The 12,137-nt window shown below is 34.3% G+C and overlaps 1 protein-coding gene across 5 annotated transcripts in view; it reads left to right on the top strand.

The window, feature by feature from the left end:
• LOC134546215 (WASH complex subunit 5) overlaps positions 1-12,137 on the top strand; it is a 48,212-nt gene that overhangs the window by 643 nt on the left and 35,432 nt on the right. The window contains exons 1-6 of one of the 5 annotated variants that reach the window (XM_063388835.1): positions 804-1,288; positions 2,469-2,644; positions 3,833-3,935; positions 4,230-4,421; positions 7,443-7,654; positions 11,747-11,972. In XM_063388835.1, the coding sequence (XP_063244905.1) occupies positions 2,523-2,644; positions 3,833-3,935; positions 4,230-4,421; positions 7,443-7,654; positions 11,747-11,972 (855 nt within the window). In that variant the 5' untranslated portion in view covers positions 804-1,288; positions 2,469-2,522. Of the gene's footprint in view, positions 1-803; positions 1,289-2,441; positions 2,645-3,832; positions 3,936-4,229; positions 4,422-7,442; positions 7,655-11,746; positions 11,973-12,137 lie in introns of those variants that run through there. The other 4 variants (XM_063388834.1, XM_063388836.1, XM_063388837.1 and 1 more) reach the window with 4 other exon arrangements.

The following is a 12,137-nucleotide window of genomic DNA, read 5'->3' as shown; positions in this document are numbered from 1 at the left end:
TTTCATTTTGATGGGAGGGGGGATGATATAACCACTTTACTGTTTAAAATTTTTTTTAAAAAGAAAATAGTTTTTGATAGAGCTTACTAAGATTCTAGGGAGGGGGAAGATATATTTCTCTAGCCACCCCCCCCCTCCCCCTGACCCATTCTGCGTATGCCCCTGAGAGTACTATTACGTTAAGATGAAAGTTTGGTAAATATTTACAATCGCGGTAGATGCCAAAAAAAATGCTAAAAATCCGAAAATACTTTTATTCTATGCTCTTTCACTTCCTCTTTTCAAATCAACCGGCGGAGATAATAAATTCCAAATACTTTAGGAGATATCGAATTTTTTAATTTCATGATATGTAGAGTCGCGGTAGATGCCAAAAAAAATTTAAAAAATCCTAAAATACCTTTATCATATGCTCTTCAACTTCCTCTTTTCATTAAAAGCGGCGGAGATAAGAAATTCCAAATACTTTAGGAGATATCAAATTTTTTAATTTTGCAATACAAGACCTGTGGAACCATTCGAGCGGCGCCATTTTTGTTATTTTGCCGTGTGTTCGTGAATACGTGAATCGTGAATGCGTAATTAATAAAATGGTTGATTAGGTCAGGTCAGTTACATTATTAATACTTTCAAACTAAGCCGACATTAAAAATTATTTTGTGAATTAATTTTAATGGCTGTTTAGTTTTAAAATATTTATAATGTAACTGACCTGACCAAACAAACCCGGACAGAGGGTGAACACTAAACTAAAATGGTCGATTAGGTCAGGTCAGTTACATTATAAATACTTTAAAACTAAGGTGATATTAAAAATAATGTGAATTAATTTTAATTATTCTTTAGTTTTAAATTATTTATAATGTAACTGACCTTACCTAACAAACCCGTAACAAAGGATGTACAGTAACAACTCACGTAATTTTTTTTGTTACTTATTACTTGCGCAACAATATCTAAATAACAAATAAGACTTTAAAATTAGAAACGTTAAAAACTCACGTAAGTTGGAGGCGGTAATTAAACACTGTTTTAAACAATAATTGAAATAAATAATCACGTATTAGTTCATTTGAATTCTGGCCTATCACGAACAATCACGTGACATCATTATCCAATAAAAAAAATAGATACTCGTACGTAAACAAGAAACAATGGTGCACGCACGCCACAGGAATGCGCTGGTTTTGTGCTGAAATTTAAAAATTCGATATCTCCTAAAGTATTTGGAATTTCTAATCTCCGCCGCTTTTAATGAAAAGAGGAAGTTGAAGAGCATATAATAAAGGTATTTTCAGATGTTTAGCATTTTTTTTTGGCATATACCGCGACTCTACATATGATGAAATTAAAAAATTCCATATCTCCTAAAGTATTTGGAATTTCTTACCTCCGCCGGTTGTTTTGAAAAGAGGAAGTGAAAGGGCACAGAATAAAAGTATTTTCAGCTTTTTAGCATTTTTTTTGGCATCTACCGCGATTGTAAATATTTACCGAAAGTTTAATTTTTTACTGTTTGGCTTTTTTCATCTCCATTACACCTCACTACCGTAATTAGCCTGCTTAATTCCCACCCAAGCAACATTCATCCTCACCTTCTCCAGATGACGTTCTTACTAAACTACACAAGGGAAGAGTTTATTGCTTTCTGACTTTGAACCTCCTACAAGTTCTCTGTGGTTCTCCTTTGGTTGTTAATTCCTTGGCATTATCCAGGTTAAACATGTCCAACCATCGATTATATGCATGAACCTTCCTCTCTGTATGATCAGGTTTTAAACCATCATTAAGGAGGTGCAAGTCTTTCATAGCCCTTGTGGAGCGAGGTGGATCAGTAATAATACACTGGACTCGCATCCCAGGGGACCGGAGTGCTTCCAGTTTATATCAAAGTTTCATAGTATATATTTTCAAAATTAAATATATATCCATTAGAGTACAGGTTTGCATCACAAAGACATTCAGCTGCTTACTTTATTTTAATTTTTTACATTAAAATACAATGGGATATTTTACACAGAACTATTGCTCCCAGGAGCAATGTTTCTCAAAGTTTCATACATATTTTTAAAATCATTAATATATTTTGCTAATTATGTAGCTTTAAATCACAAACAAAACCAATTCATTTCTTTCTTTTATTTTAAAATACGACTGAATTTGCAATAAGAAACAAATACCCAAATCCTGATCCTGCCATTCCGATTTTGGTTTTATATTATTTTTTCAAACCACTCCTGGCAAATGCTGGAATGGTTTCTTACAACAGGCCGTTGCTATTCCTTCCCGAACATCAGTGTTCTGTGTAATGTGTTACCTACTGTCTCTTATAACCTTGCTGTCGATGAGACATTACGTCCCAATAAAGAAAAAAACTCCCCTTCCCACTTATGTTCTGTTTGCACCTACACACCTGTGACCCACAAGGTATTGCCACGCAGGATTTAACTGGCTCAGATTCCCCACAGCACCAGTGGAAGGCAACACCCTGGGACCGTCTGCTCCGGCAGACCGGTGTGAAGATGACGGACTTCTTGGCGGAAAACAACTCTTGTGGCCAGAACCTGCTCAGGCTTGTGTCGAGGGGAAACGCCATCATTGCCGAGCTGCTCCGTCTCAAGGCTTACGTTCCTCCCGTGTTCAGGTGAGCGCCGGATGTGGACTGCTGAGTTTTCAGATATTATTTTGTTGGCCAAACTTCAATGCATAAAGCTTGGAAAGGCTTTTTTTTTCAAGATGCAGTTATTGGTGAAAAATGTATTGCTCTTAAGTAATAGTGTTCACAGCGACCTTGTTCAATAACACGATAACGATCATCTGGCGAGGGTCGTGAATTAGATACATACTCTTCCGGTATGACTCAACTTCACGAGCTCTGAGTTGCTACCCAAGTTGTTAATCTCTGAGATCCCTTCTCTTTATACCTCTTTGTAAAACCATGAGATTTAAAACCATATAAACAGATAAACCTCAGTAGTAACCTAACTTATATTGATACAGTTATACTGCACTTTCAAAGTAAAAGTTAAAATTAACTTAGATTTGTTAGTGGATTTTAAAGAACAATTTTGTATATTATTTGGTACATGTTTCTACATGCTATTACACTTCACGTACATTTCAGCTTTTAATTAATGCCTTCTTATGTTATTTTCTTGAATTTTTTTTTAGGAAAGTAAATGCCTTCCCCCCCCCCTTTTTTTTCCCCCCTCATATGTTATTTAAATCACTGCCTGTAGTACACAAGGGATAATTATATTGGAAAATAAAATAATTTTAATTCATAAAACAAGTTATTGTTTAGTGTAATTTAATTACTAAGAAACATAAAAAATTTGAGAGATAACGAAAGAAAATTTTTTTGAGATAGTAAATGTAAATAATATTAAAATATTTACTGTCAGACTTTACAACATTTCATTTTGAATGCAATAAATATAAAATGTAACTAAACAATTTAACTGAAATTGTTTATTTACGATGAAATTAGTTTTGGTCCATTACTATTTTGAAATTAATTTATGAAAAGGGCAAAGAGTGTCAATGATTCATGTAAAAATGGCCCCTGCATTCATGTGCTCAATGAGTAAAAAAGAGGGAGTACATGCAAGATGTTTAATGTAGGGCCTACATACATATGCACATGGAAGTTTAAAATTGAGCTACTATTGCATTAATATATGCACACTACAATAGGATGTACACCATTTTATTTTCACTGTTATACATATATACATACATGTGTTAATCATAAGTTGTGAATTGAGCTTAACTTAATGCCAAAATAACTTAAATATTTTGTATTAATTTGTAATGTGACTGTTTGTTTCAGGCTAGATACGAAACAAGATCAACAAAAGTACGGGGAAATTATTTCAGACTTCATTTATTTCAAGACATCTGATACTTTCGACCAGAAGATTGACAATAATTCTGTGAGTTTATTTCATTGGTTGCGATTAATGAATGCATGTATGATCCCAGGAATATCATTGTGTTTGTAAATTATGCATCAAATAAGCAGATTGTGCGAATATTGAACAGTGCAATCAATATTTAAATTTGATAAGAAATCTTCCAGATTATTAAAGTCAATGAAACAAATTTTTTTTTTATTTTAATGAAGATATGAGTTCCTAATGAATGTTCATATGGTTTGTATGAATTTACAGTTCCAGTTTGGAGTCCAGTATTTTCTTTTTTTAATGAAATACTGTGAACATTTGCAGCAACTTCAAGACTTGGATGAAGAGTTTCGGGATAACTACCTGGAGATTCTGACCCGATTCTACCTGGCTTTCGAAAGCATCCATAAGTATGTGAGCGACCTCAATCGCTTCCTGAACGACCTGGAAGAGGGCATGTTCATCCAGCAGTCCCTGGAGAGTGTTCTGCTCACAGAGGATGGCAAGCAGCTGTTGGTAAATGACAACTCATGTAAAAATGTTGTTTCTGTGAAGGGTTCCCGCTTACAGGGGACATCTGGGAATGAAAACGTGTCTTCAGAACCTGGAAAACTCTTGGAAACTGCCCAAATGTTGGTTACAAAACTGGATTATTTATTTTCAATACTAGTGTGTTTCTTTAATTTCTTAAAATCAGTCTGTATTTTAATCACAAAATCATCCATCTGTTTCGTAAGAGGGCAATCAATGAATTAACTGTGTATTAATTAATGGTTTGAAGCTCGATCAAATGCCAATTGACATTCACCTGGTCATAATTGTTTCAAAGTTTGATCAAATTGTATTGTGGTTTTATATTGCAGACTGGCAGAATTTGTTACATAGCATTGACGGAAATGATGACAGTGCAACACTGTATTGTGCGGTAAAATATATTATGGCCAGTTTGACATGTTATAATGTGGTTGAAATATGTTCCATTAAGTATTTTTGTAGTTTATGTATGTTATCTTGCAAGATTAATTGATGAGACAGGGAAGAAAAAATTATTGTTTGGACAGGAAAAACTAAGGGAAGTTGTCTAAAGTAAGAGTACAGGAACTGTCTTGTTTTAACAGGAAAAAAGTTTAAATTACTTAAAAATTACATCAGAAATTAGTAAATTAATATTATTACATAACAAAAAAAAAATTGTTTATTTTATTTTTAGCTCAGTTTTGTTGAAATGTCACTAAATAGATTTGAATTTATATTTCAATGATATCAGACACTGATGATGTTTTGTGTTGGAAAAATAAATAGTTCCTTGAAAATATTTTAAATAAATGGAGGTTTAAAGTGTACTTGACATTGAAGTCATTAGAGACCCTGTAACATGATAAGATGTTATGGAACTTTGATGGAATAAATTGGTGGGGGAAAACACACCAATAACGCCACCGCAATATTTTGCACTTGCACAAAAAAATTCTGGTGCATCTCTGTCGGAAATAAAACCTTAATCTCATTGGTGTGAGGCAAGTGATCTGACTATGGCCCTCTCGAAAAGAAGTTATAACTATTAATGTCAGAGTCAGGGGCGCAGATCTGTAGGATTCGCAAGGGGGGCCCGCGGTGCCCGAGAGTTTTGTGCGTGGGGTTAACTGACACATCTCTAGACTCGGAGCTTGTAATTTGTATACTATCAATAACAATGGTACTGAAAAATAAAATTCATACAGTCTATTTTGAGTTGCAACATCAATTTTAACATTAACTTAAACACAAAAAGTTCAAGAAATTTTCTATTAAACTTAGACAAAACTTCTTTGGCGCATGTCCTGTGATATTTTGTTTCACCAGTCGTGTTAACTTCTTTTTTAAATTTCCAACTATGGAATTTCATGAAGAAATAGTTCGTAAATTAGACTGTAGAAAATACTTTATAATCATTATTGGACATTGACTCAGTTATGGTAGCATGTTGGGATGGAACTAAGCTTCTGCAAATCTTTTTTTAATATCAAATTATTTATGAATGTTGAATATTTTTTAAGTCAAATATAAACACACAGTGAAACTTATTGTTCTTACAAATTTTCAAAGGAGTCCAAGAAAAATTGTTGCAAAATACACCAAAAAGGAAAATAGAGCAATATCATTATGGTACCATAATAGATTGGTGTAAAATGCAAGAAAATAAAAAAAAACTGGCAAAGTATTTTCTTGAATCGGTAATATTTCAATTTTGAAAATTGTTTTTTACCTACAACGGAACGGAGAAGGTGTACGCATTTAGGGTAAAAAGTTGTTTGTGTGTGCAATAAAGGAATGTTCCTTTATCTCCAAAACAATTTGACCAATTTAGATTCGGTTTTCTGTAAAAGGTTTGTGATTCATCAGCGATGGTTCTTAGGTAGGTGTTATGGTGTTAACTCGCCAGCGGGCACTGTAATAAACATTTTAGATATAAAATTGTATGTTGATATGTATGACTGATAAACTCCGACATTGTTTGACCAATCGCCATATAAATTGGTTCATTGAAGTGTTTTTTCCATGGGAAAGGTTTTTATTCTAGCCATTTTATTGTAACTCGCCACTAGATGGCGCTGCAAGGCATCAAATTCTAAACCGTTCAACTGATAACCATGGGTAAACCAAAGATCATAGGTCTTAGACATATAAACATGTATTGTGTGTTATATCTCTATGTTCACCACGCTATCCATTTTGCTTTAACTCGCAGACAATATATCACCCTTTGTTCAGCCTGGGCAACCTCAGGTACTGCAGCTAGTTTATCCAAGAAAAACCATCGGGGTTGCCATTCCCTGCCCTGAAATGAACTAAAATTTTGCAGTTTTGAGTTTGTGACTAATTGAAATTGCATTGGGTACGTAAATAAAAGTAGTCCTTAATTGATATAAATTGCTGCATCTCTGCAAGACACATAATAGCTTTTCTGTACTGCTACATTTTAATTTAAATTAGGAACAGAGATGCAATAGCAGCCCCGACAGATTTTCTTGGGTTTGTCATTCTATTAATAGGTAGGTGAATATGTGTAGTACCTATATTTGATATTATTACTGTGTCTATCTCTACGAGAAACAAATAGGTACTTAAAGGTAGGAAGCCCTAAGAAAAGTCATAATTAGCTGTTTATATGACAGACTTCATGGCAAATCAACCATTTTTAAAATTTTGTTTTTATCTTTCATTAATTACTTCCTTTTATTGGGATATTTTTTTTAATTTTACTTTTATTGGTGATCAAACTGATTGATTATATAGATAAAAAAATTTTTTTTTTAAATTTTTAATAAAGATCATAGGTTATGTTTTATATGAAATGCATGAATAAACTGTTTATAGGGGGGGGAAAAATCAAAATATATGAATGAGTTTGGTTGCTGTATTCATCTGTAGCGAATAATCAAAAATAATTATTCATTTTTAAATCTTGTAAGGAATATGAAATATTTGAGGTTTTTAATCCTGCCAGACGAGCGTGGGGACCCTTGTGACCGTGCCACTGCTGTGGATCTCCTGCAGTGCGAGGCGCTCTACCTGTACGGCGTGATGCTACTGGTGGTGGACCTGAACATGGACGGCGTTGTCAGGGAGAGACTGCTGGTGTCGTACTACCGCTACAGCGCCCAGCGGTCCAGCACCGACAGCAACATCGACGACGTGTGCAAGCTGCTGCGCTCCACGGGCTTCGCCACGGCCCGGCGGGCGCCCAACTACCCGGACGAGTACTTCAGGTGCGTGCCTAGGGCACCCGGGGCTGCCCCCTCACTCATATCACCACCAAATATTAATTTCACTATTCCAAATATTTTTTGATTAAACTTAGATGGTAAATAGATAAATTTATTTGCAGGTATTTCTTTTTTTTTTTGTACATCGCAAGTTGGGTAGCATGCAAAAAGTACCACTTTTAAAATTACTATTGACAATATACATGTTCATATCGTTCAATACTTAATAGTCCAGCCGGTCCTCCAGAATCATCTGCAATTTTTATCAGCTAGTGTTGTGTTCAGAAAATAAATTTTTTTCCCAGAAAATGTCATTTCATCTAGTGCAAGTTGCAATCAAAAGCCCCTCCCACCTCTTTGGATCCAGTGGTGGACACAGCTTCACATGTTCGGGAGGGGTAGATGACGAGTGATTTTGGTTACAATGTGATACCTCCCAGTTAAATGTCTGAAATGTTTGAAAAATAATAGTCCCTTAAAATTCTGTTTTAACAAAAAAAAAAAAAAAAAAGGAAGCAGAATTGGGAGCACAATAAAAAAATTGGTTGTCTGTAAAGTCGGTTTACGGACGATAGTTTAACGTGACGTCATAACAAAACATTGATGAAATGATTGCATACTTTTATGAATAAAATTGAATCATTTTTATTTTAATAATAAAAGAATAAATACTTGAAATTATACTAGTAATCAGATTTTTAAAATGCAATAATAATTAACCTTTATTGCCGAAATTGTTGTTGTAATAAGCAATGAAAACCAAATTAACTTTTCACTTCACTTTATAAGCAGTCGACGAAACAGTTCACGTGTAGATGACTTGTAATTAATTTTAAAAACTGGCGTTTAGCTATAAAGTTTAAATATAATTATGAACAAGTTTTCATTAAATAAAGTGTAATTAAATATCTATCATCAATTATATGAATCACCATAATTTTTTAGTCAATTAAAACATAACCTATTATTACTTCACTCGCCGACAGCGTAACGGTACAATGAGCATAACGGGACACAGCGTAACGGGACACAGCGTAACGGAACAATGTGCGTAACTGGACACTTTTTCGTGCGTGCAGCCGGCGTTCATCGATTTATTAGACGTCACGTCAAAAAAAAAGTAACTGAACTAATAGCTGTAAAATTAAAAAAAAATATCAATAAACTGAATTGAAAAGTCAGGTACTGACAGAAGTAGTATTTGTTGTTATCACTCCGGGTTTTGTTTTAGTTCTGGGGATTCTGTTAAAGGGGGGAGGGGGGATGTGATATCCCTCATCATTCCTCTCGTAGAAACATCACTGTTTGGATTTCTCTGTTTTTTTTTTCTTTTCCCATAGTGGTCAGTGCAATGGGTGAAACACCTGATTTACATTCTTGAGAACCAGGTTTTGAATTCTAGTACAACCATCCCTGATTCCCCATGGTTTCCCTGAAATTGATCCAGGGCCAGGCAAGCTCAGGCCCTACGCCGGCCCTTTCATTACCAATGCACCTGTAATGTTTAATTCCATTGATTTTAATTAACATAACCATTGTTAAGAATTAAGTTTTAGGCAGGCTTGAAAAAAAATGTTTCTAATAATTATTTTTCAAATATACCCCGGGGGTAAGGGGCCACCTTTCTCTCAGTGTCATTCCAAATCCCCCAGGCCCACCTAGTAACGCCCCTCTCCAAAACATTAGGACCCTGTAAAAGTAAATGGCCCAGGAACTCCACCAATGACTCCAGGCAATTGCTGGTACTGTTCCTTACGATAGGCCATGGTAGATTGCTTTCCCCATTTCGGTTTTTTATTTCGTTTTATGTCAACCACCTCTAATGACCTCATCATTGTCTCAATGTTAAGCCTTAATAATAATATTTATAATTTCTGCATGTGACCCTCGTATGAACAGCATTTGAGGAACAATATCTAGATTACCCAAGTTTCGCTTGGAAGTGGTTAATCCAAAACTTCCATGGTTACAGAATAAGTACCGCTGGATTTAAAACAAAAAAAAATTAGATTACAAGTTGAAATGAAAATTTTCAAACAAAAATTATAAAATCAAAGTTTAACTTGATATTAGATCTTAATAGATGAATAAGCTTTGTCACTTGAAGAAATTGTGTGGCATGCTGAGTGATGGATCAAATCCCTTTTTTCTGAAATCCGAATCTCAAATTGGAATTTCAGAGATTAACTTCAATATACCCTTCGAATCCAAATCCGAATCTAGGTGTCAAGGGTAAAAAATAAATGAAAAATACTAACTATGGTTTTGGAACATTCTGACACATAAATGGCTGTTTCACAAACTAAGTTTCCAGAATCGATACATATTCTTATTGTAATTTTATGTATAAAATTACATGTTAAAAGTACAATATCTTGAGTAGAGCTGTTCCAATTCACATAATTTTGCCGATATACCGATGCAACAGGTACCAATTCATTGATTCCAAACTATTACATGAGAAAAAACATTTTGGTTAAAAAAATTTTATGAATTTATTAAATTACACAAAATAACATTCTAAGAAAATAATGCAATGCTGATGCACATGTATTTTAATTTATAAACGGAACATTACCTCTCCTTTTTTTTGTCGTATTTTTAGCTTGTTTTCATTTGTTTATTGACGACTCATTAGTTGCTTATTAAAACAAGAATTTACTTATGAAGGCTGGAAAATTTAATTATTTAATACATAATTATATAAAATAAGATTATTTAATAACTATTTAGTAGCTATGGATATTTTGGTTCACAAATACGAAGGTTAAAAAAAAAAGAATTTAAATTGTGCAAATTTGCGAGACTTTGTACATGTTTATAATTCAAGAATGGCAGTTCCAATACCAAATTAACACATGTGACGGTAAAAATTCATGCTACCAAACATTTATACGGAAATCTGTTTCATGTGGTAGCTTTGCACAAGAAACAGTAAAAGTAATTTACGTTATGTGAAGCCTTATATTTTGTGTTATTTTATATAAATTACATTTTAAAAACTTGAATTAATTAAAATTCTCCACGATATTATGAACATTTCTTTGCAGTTCAATCATTTGGTATTTTTTGTTGATTGTAGTGGTATTATGCTCTAAATAAAGCAAATTTTTATTCTTGTCTAATTTTACCATTCTGGTGATATATTTATTTACAATGTTTTATATTCAAGAACTTTTTTAGTTTGATATGTACGGCTGGCACACATAGCTAAGATATGGTGTGAGCTCAAAGTATGTTGTAGGTAATACAAAAAGTGTAAAAAGGATACTGGTGAAGTTTTAGGTTATGACAGGCACATTTAATTTTTTTATAATATCGGCTGATGAACAAGCTTATCGTGAATCAGTAGGAATGCCGATTCAACTAAATATCAGCAAAATCGGCTTCTGCTGGTTTTGTATCAGTACAGCTCTAATCTTGAGGCATGGTAATAAGATAGGTATGAAGAAAAACATACCTAGTAAAACTTTAGGGGTTGTCAGTGTTGAATTTCTAATTTACCTTATGTCGTATAATATTTTTCTTCTAATCTTTTTTCTCAAATATCAAGTCATTTTAATACTAAGGATTTGATTGGCCCACCCCTAATGCTGATAAATGCATGTGATAAAGATGGGCCACACCATTAAACATAATTCCAAATTATGTTATGCACTTGCAATCCTAAAACTAAAGTTAATAGATTATATGGGACTTAGAAATTAAACTATACTAAAAAAAAATTGTAACCAAAATACCAGAAAAATACTTAATTAAGGTAAAATTGTTATTTACCTTATGTTCTTTGTTTCAACAAATTTCTTCCGGAGGACCATAAATATATTAAGAGTCTGATTTAGTGAATACAACTATGACAACGAAACGATAGCCAAATACAAAACAAACGACCCGACTGCACGCGGCCCGCCATCTTGCCGAACTATTTATATGACACGCAAAAGGGGCACAAGTAACACTTCACACAACAAGGACATAAGTCACAAAGTCCGAACACCTTACTTAAAATTACAGAGAAAAATTAAATGCAGAGAAAACTAGATTGTCCTTCTCATGCCATCACCACCAAGGAATAACATCCGTTGCTCTGTGCAGGCGCATCCCGTTGAACACCATGTACGTGGACATGGTGGTCGGCAGACTGCGGTCAGACGACGTGTACAACCAGATCTCAGCGTACCCGTTCCCAGAACACCGCAGCACCGCGCTGGCCACGCAAGCCGCCATGCTTTTTGTGTGCATGTTCTTCATGCCGTCCGTTCTGCACAACCAGACGGCTGTTCTGCGGGAGATAGTCGACAAGTACTTCCCCGACAACTGGGTGGGTGATCGGTAATTTCTTTGATGCGTATTTGGTAGAAAACACTATGTCTTCAGGATAGCTCAGCAAGCTGTGATGTGAAAGGTAAAGAAAAGATATGTATTGCAAAGGCTTGGTGTTCAGACATGTTAGTAAAATAAATATTGAGAACTGGTAAAATGGAAA

Source organism: Bacillus rossius, chromosome 1 (genome assembly GCF_032445375.1).
Source record: "Bacillus rossius redtenbacheri isolate Brsri chromosome 1, Brsri_v3, whole genome shotgun sequence".
Lineage (NCBI taxonomy): Eukaryota > Metazoa > Arthropoda > Insecta > Phasmatodea > Bacillidae > Bacillus > Bacillus rossius.
The sequence above is the reverse complement of the archived record's forward strand: the minus strand, read 5'-3'. Positions and strand labels throughout refer to the sequence as shown.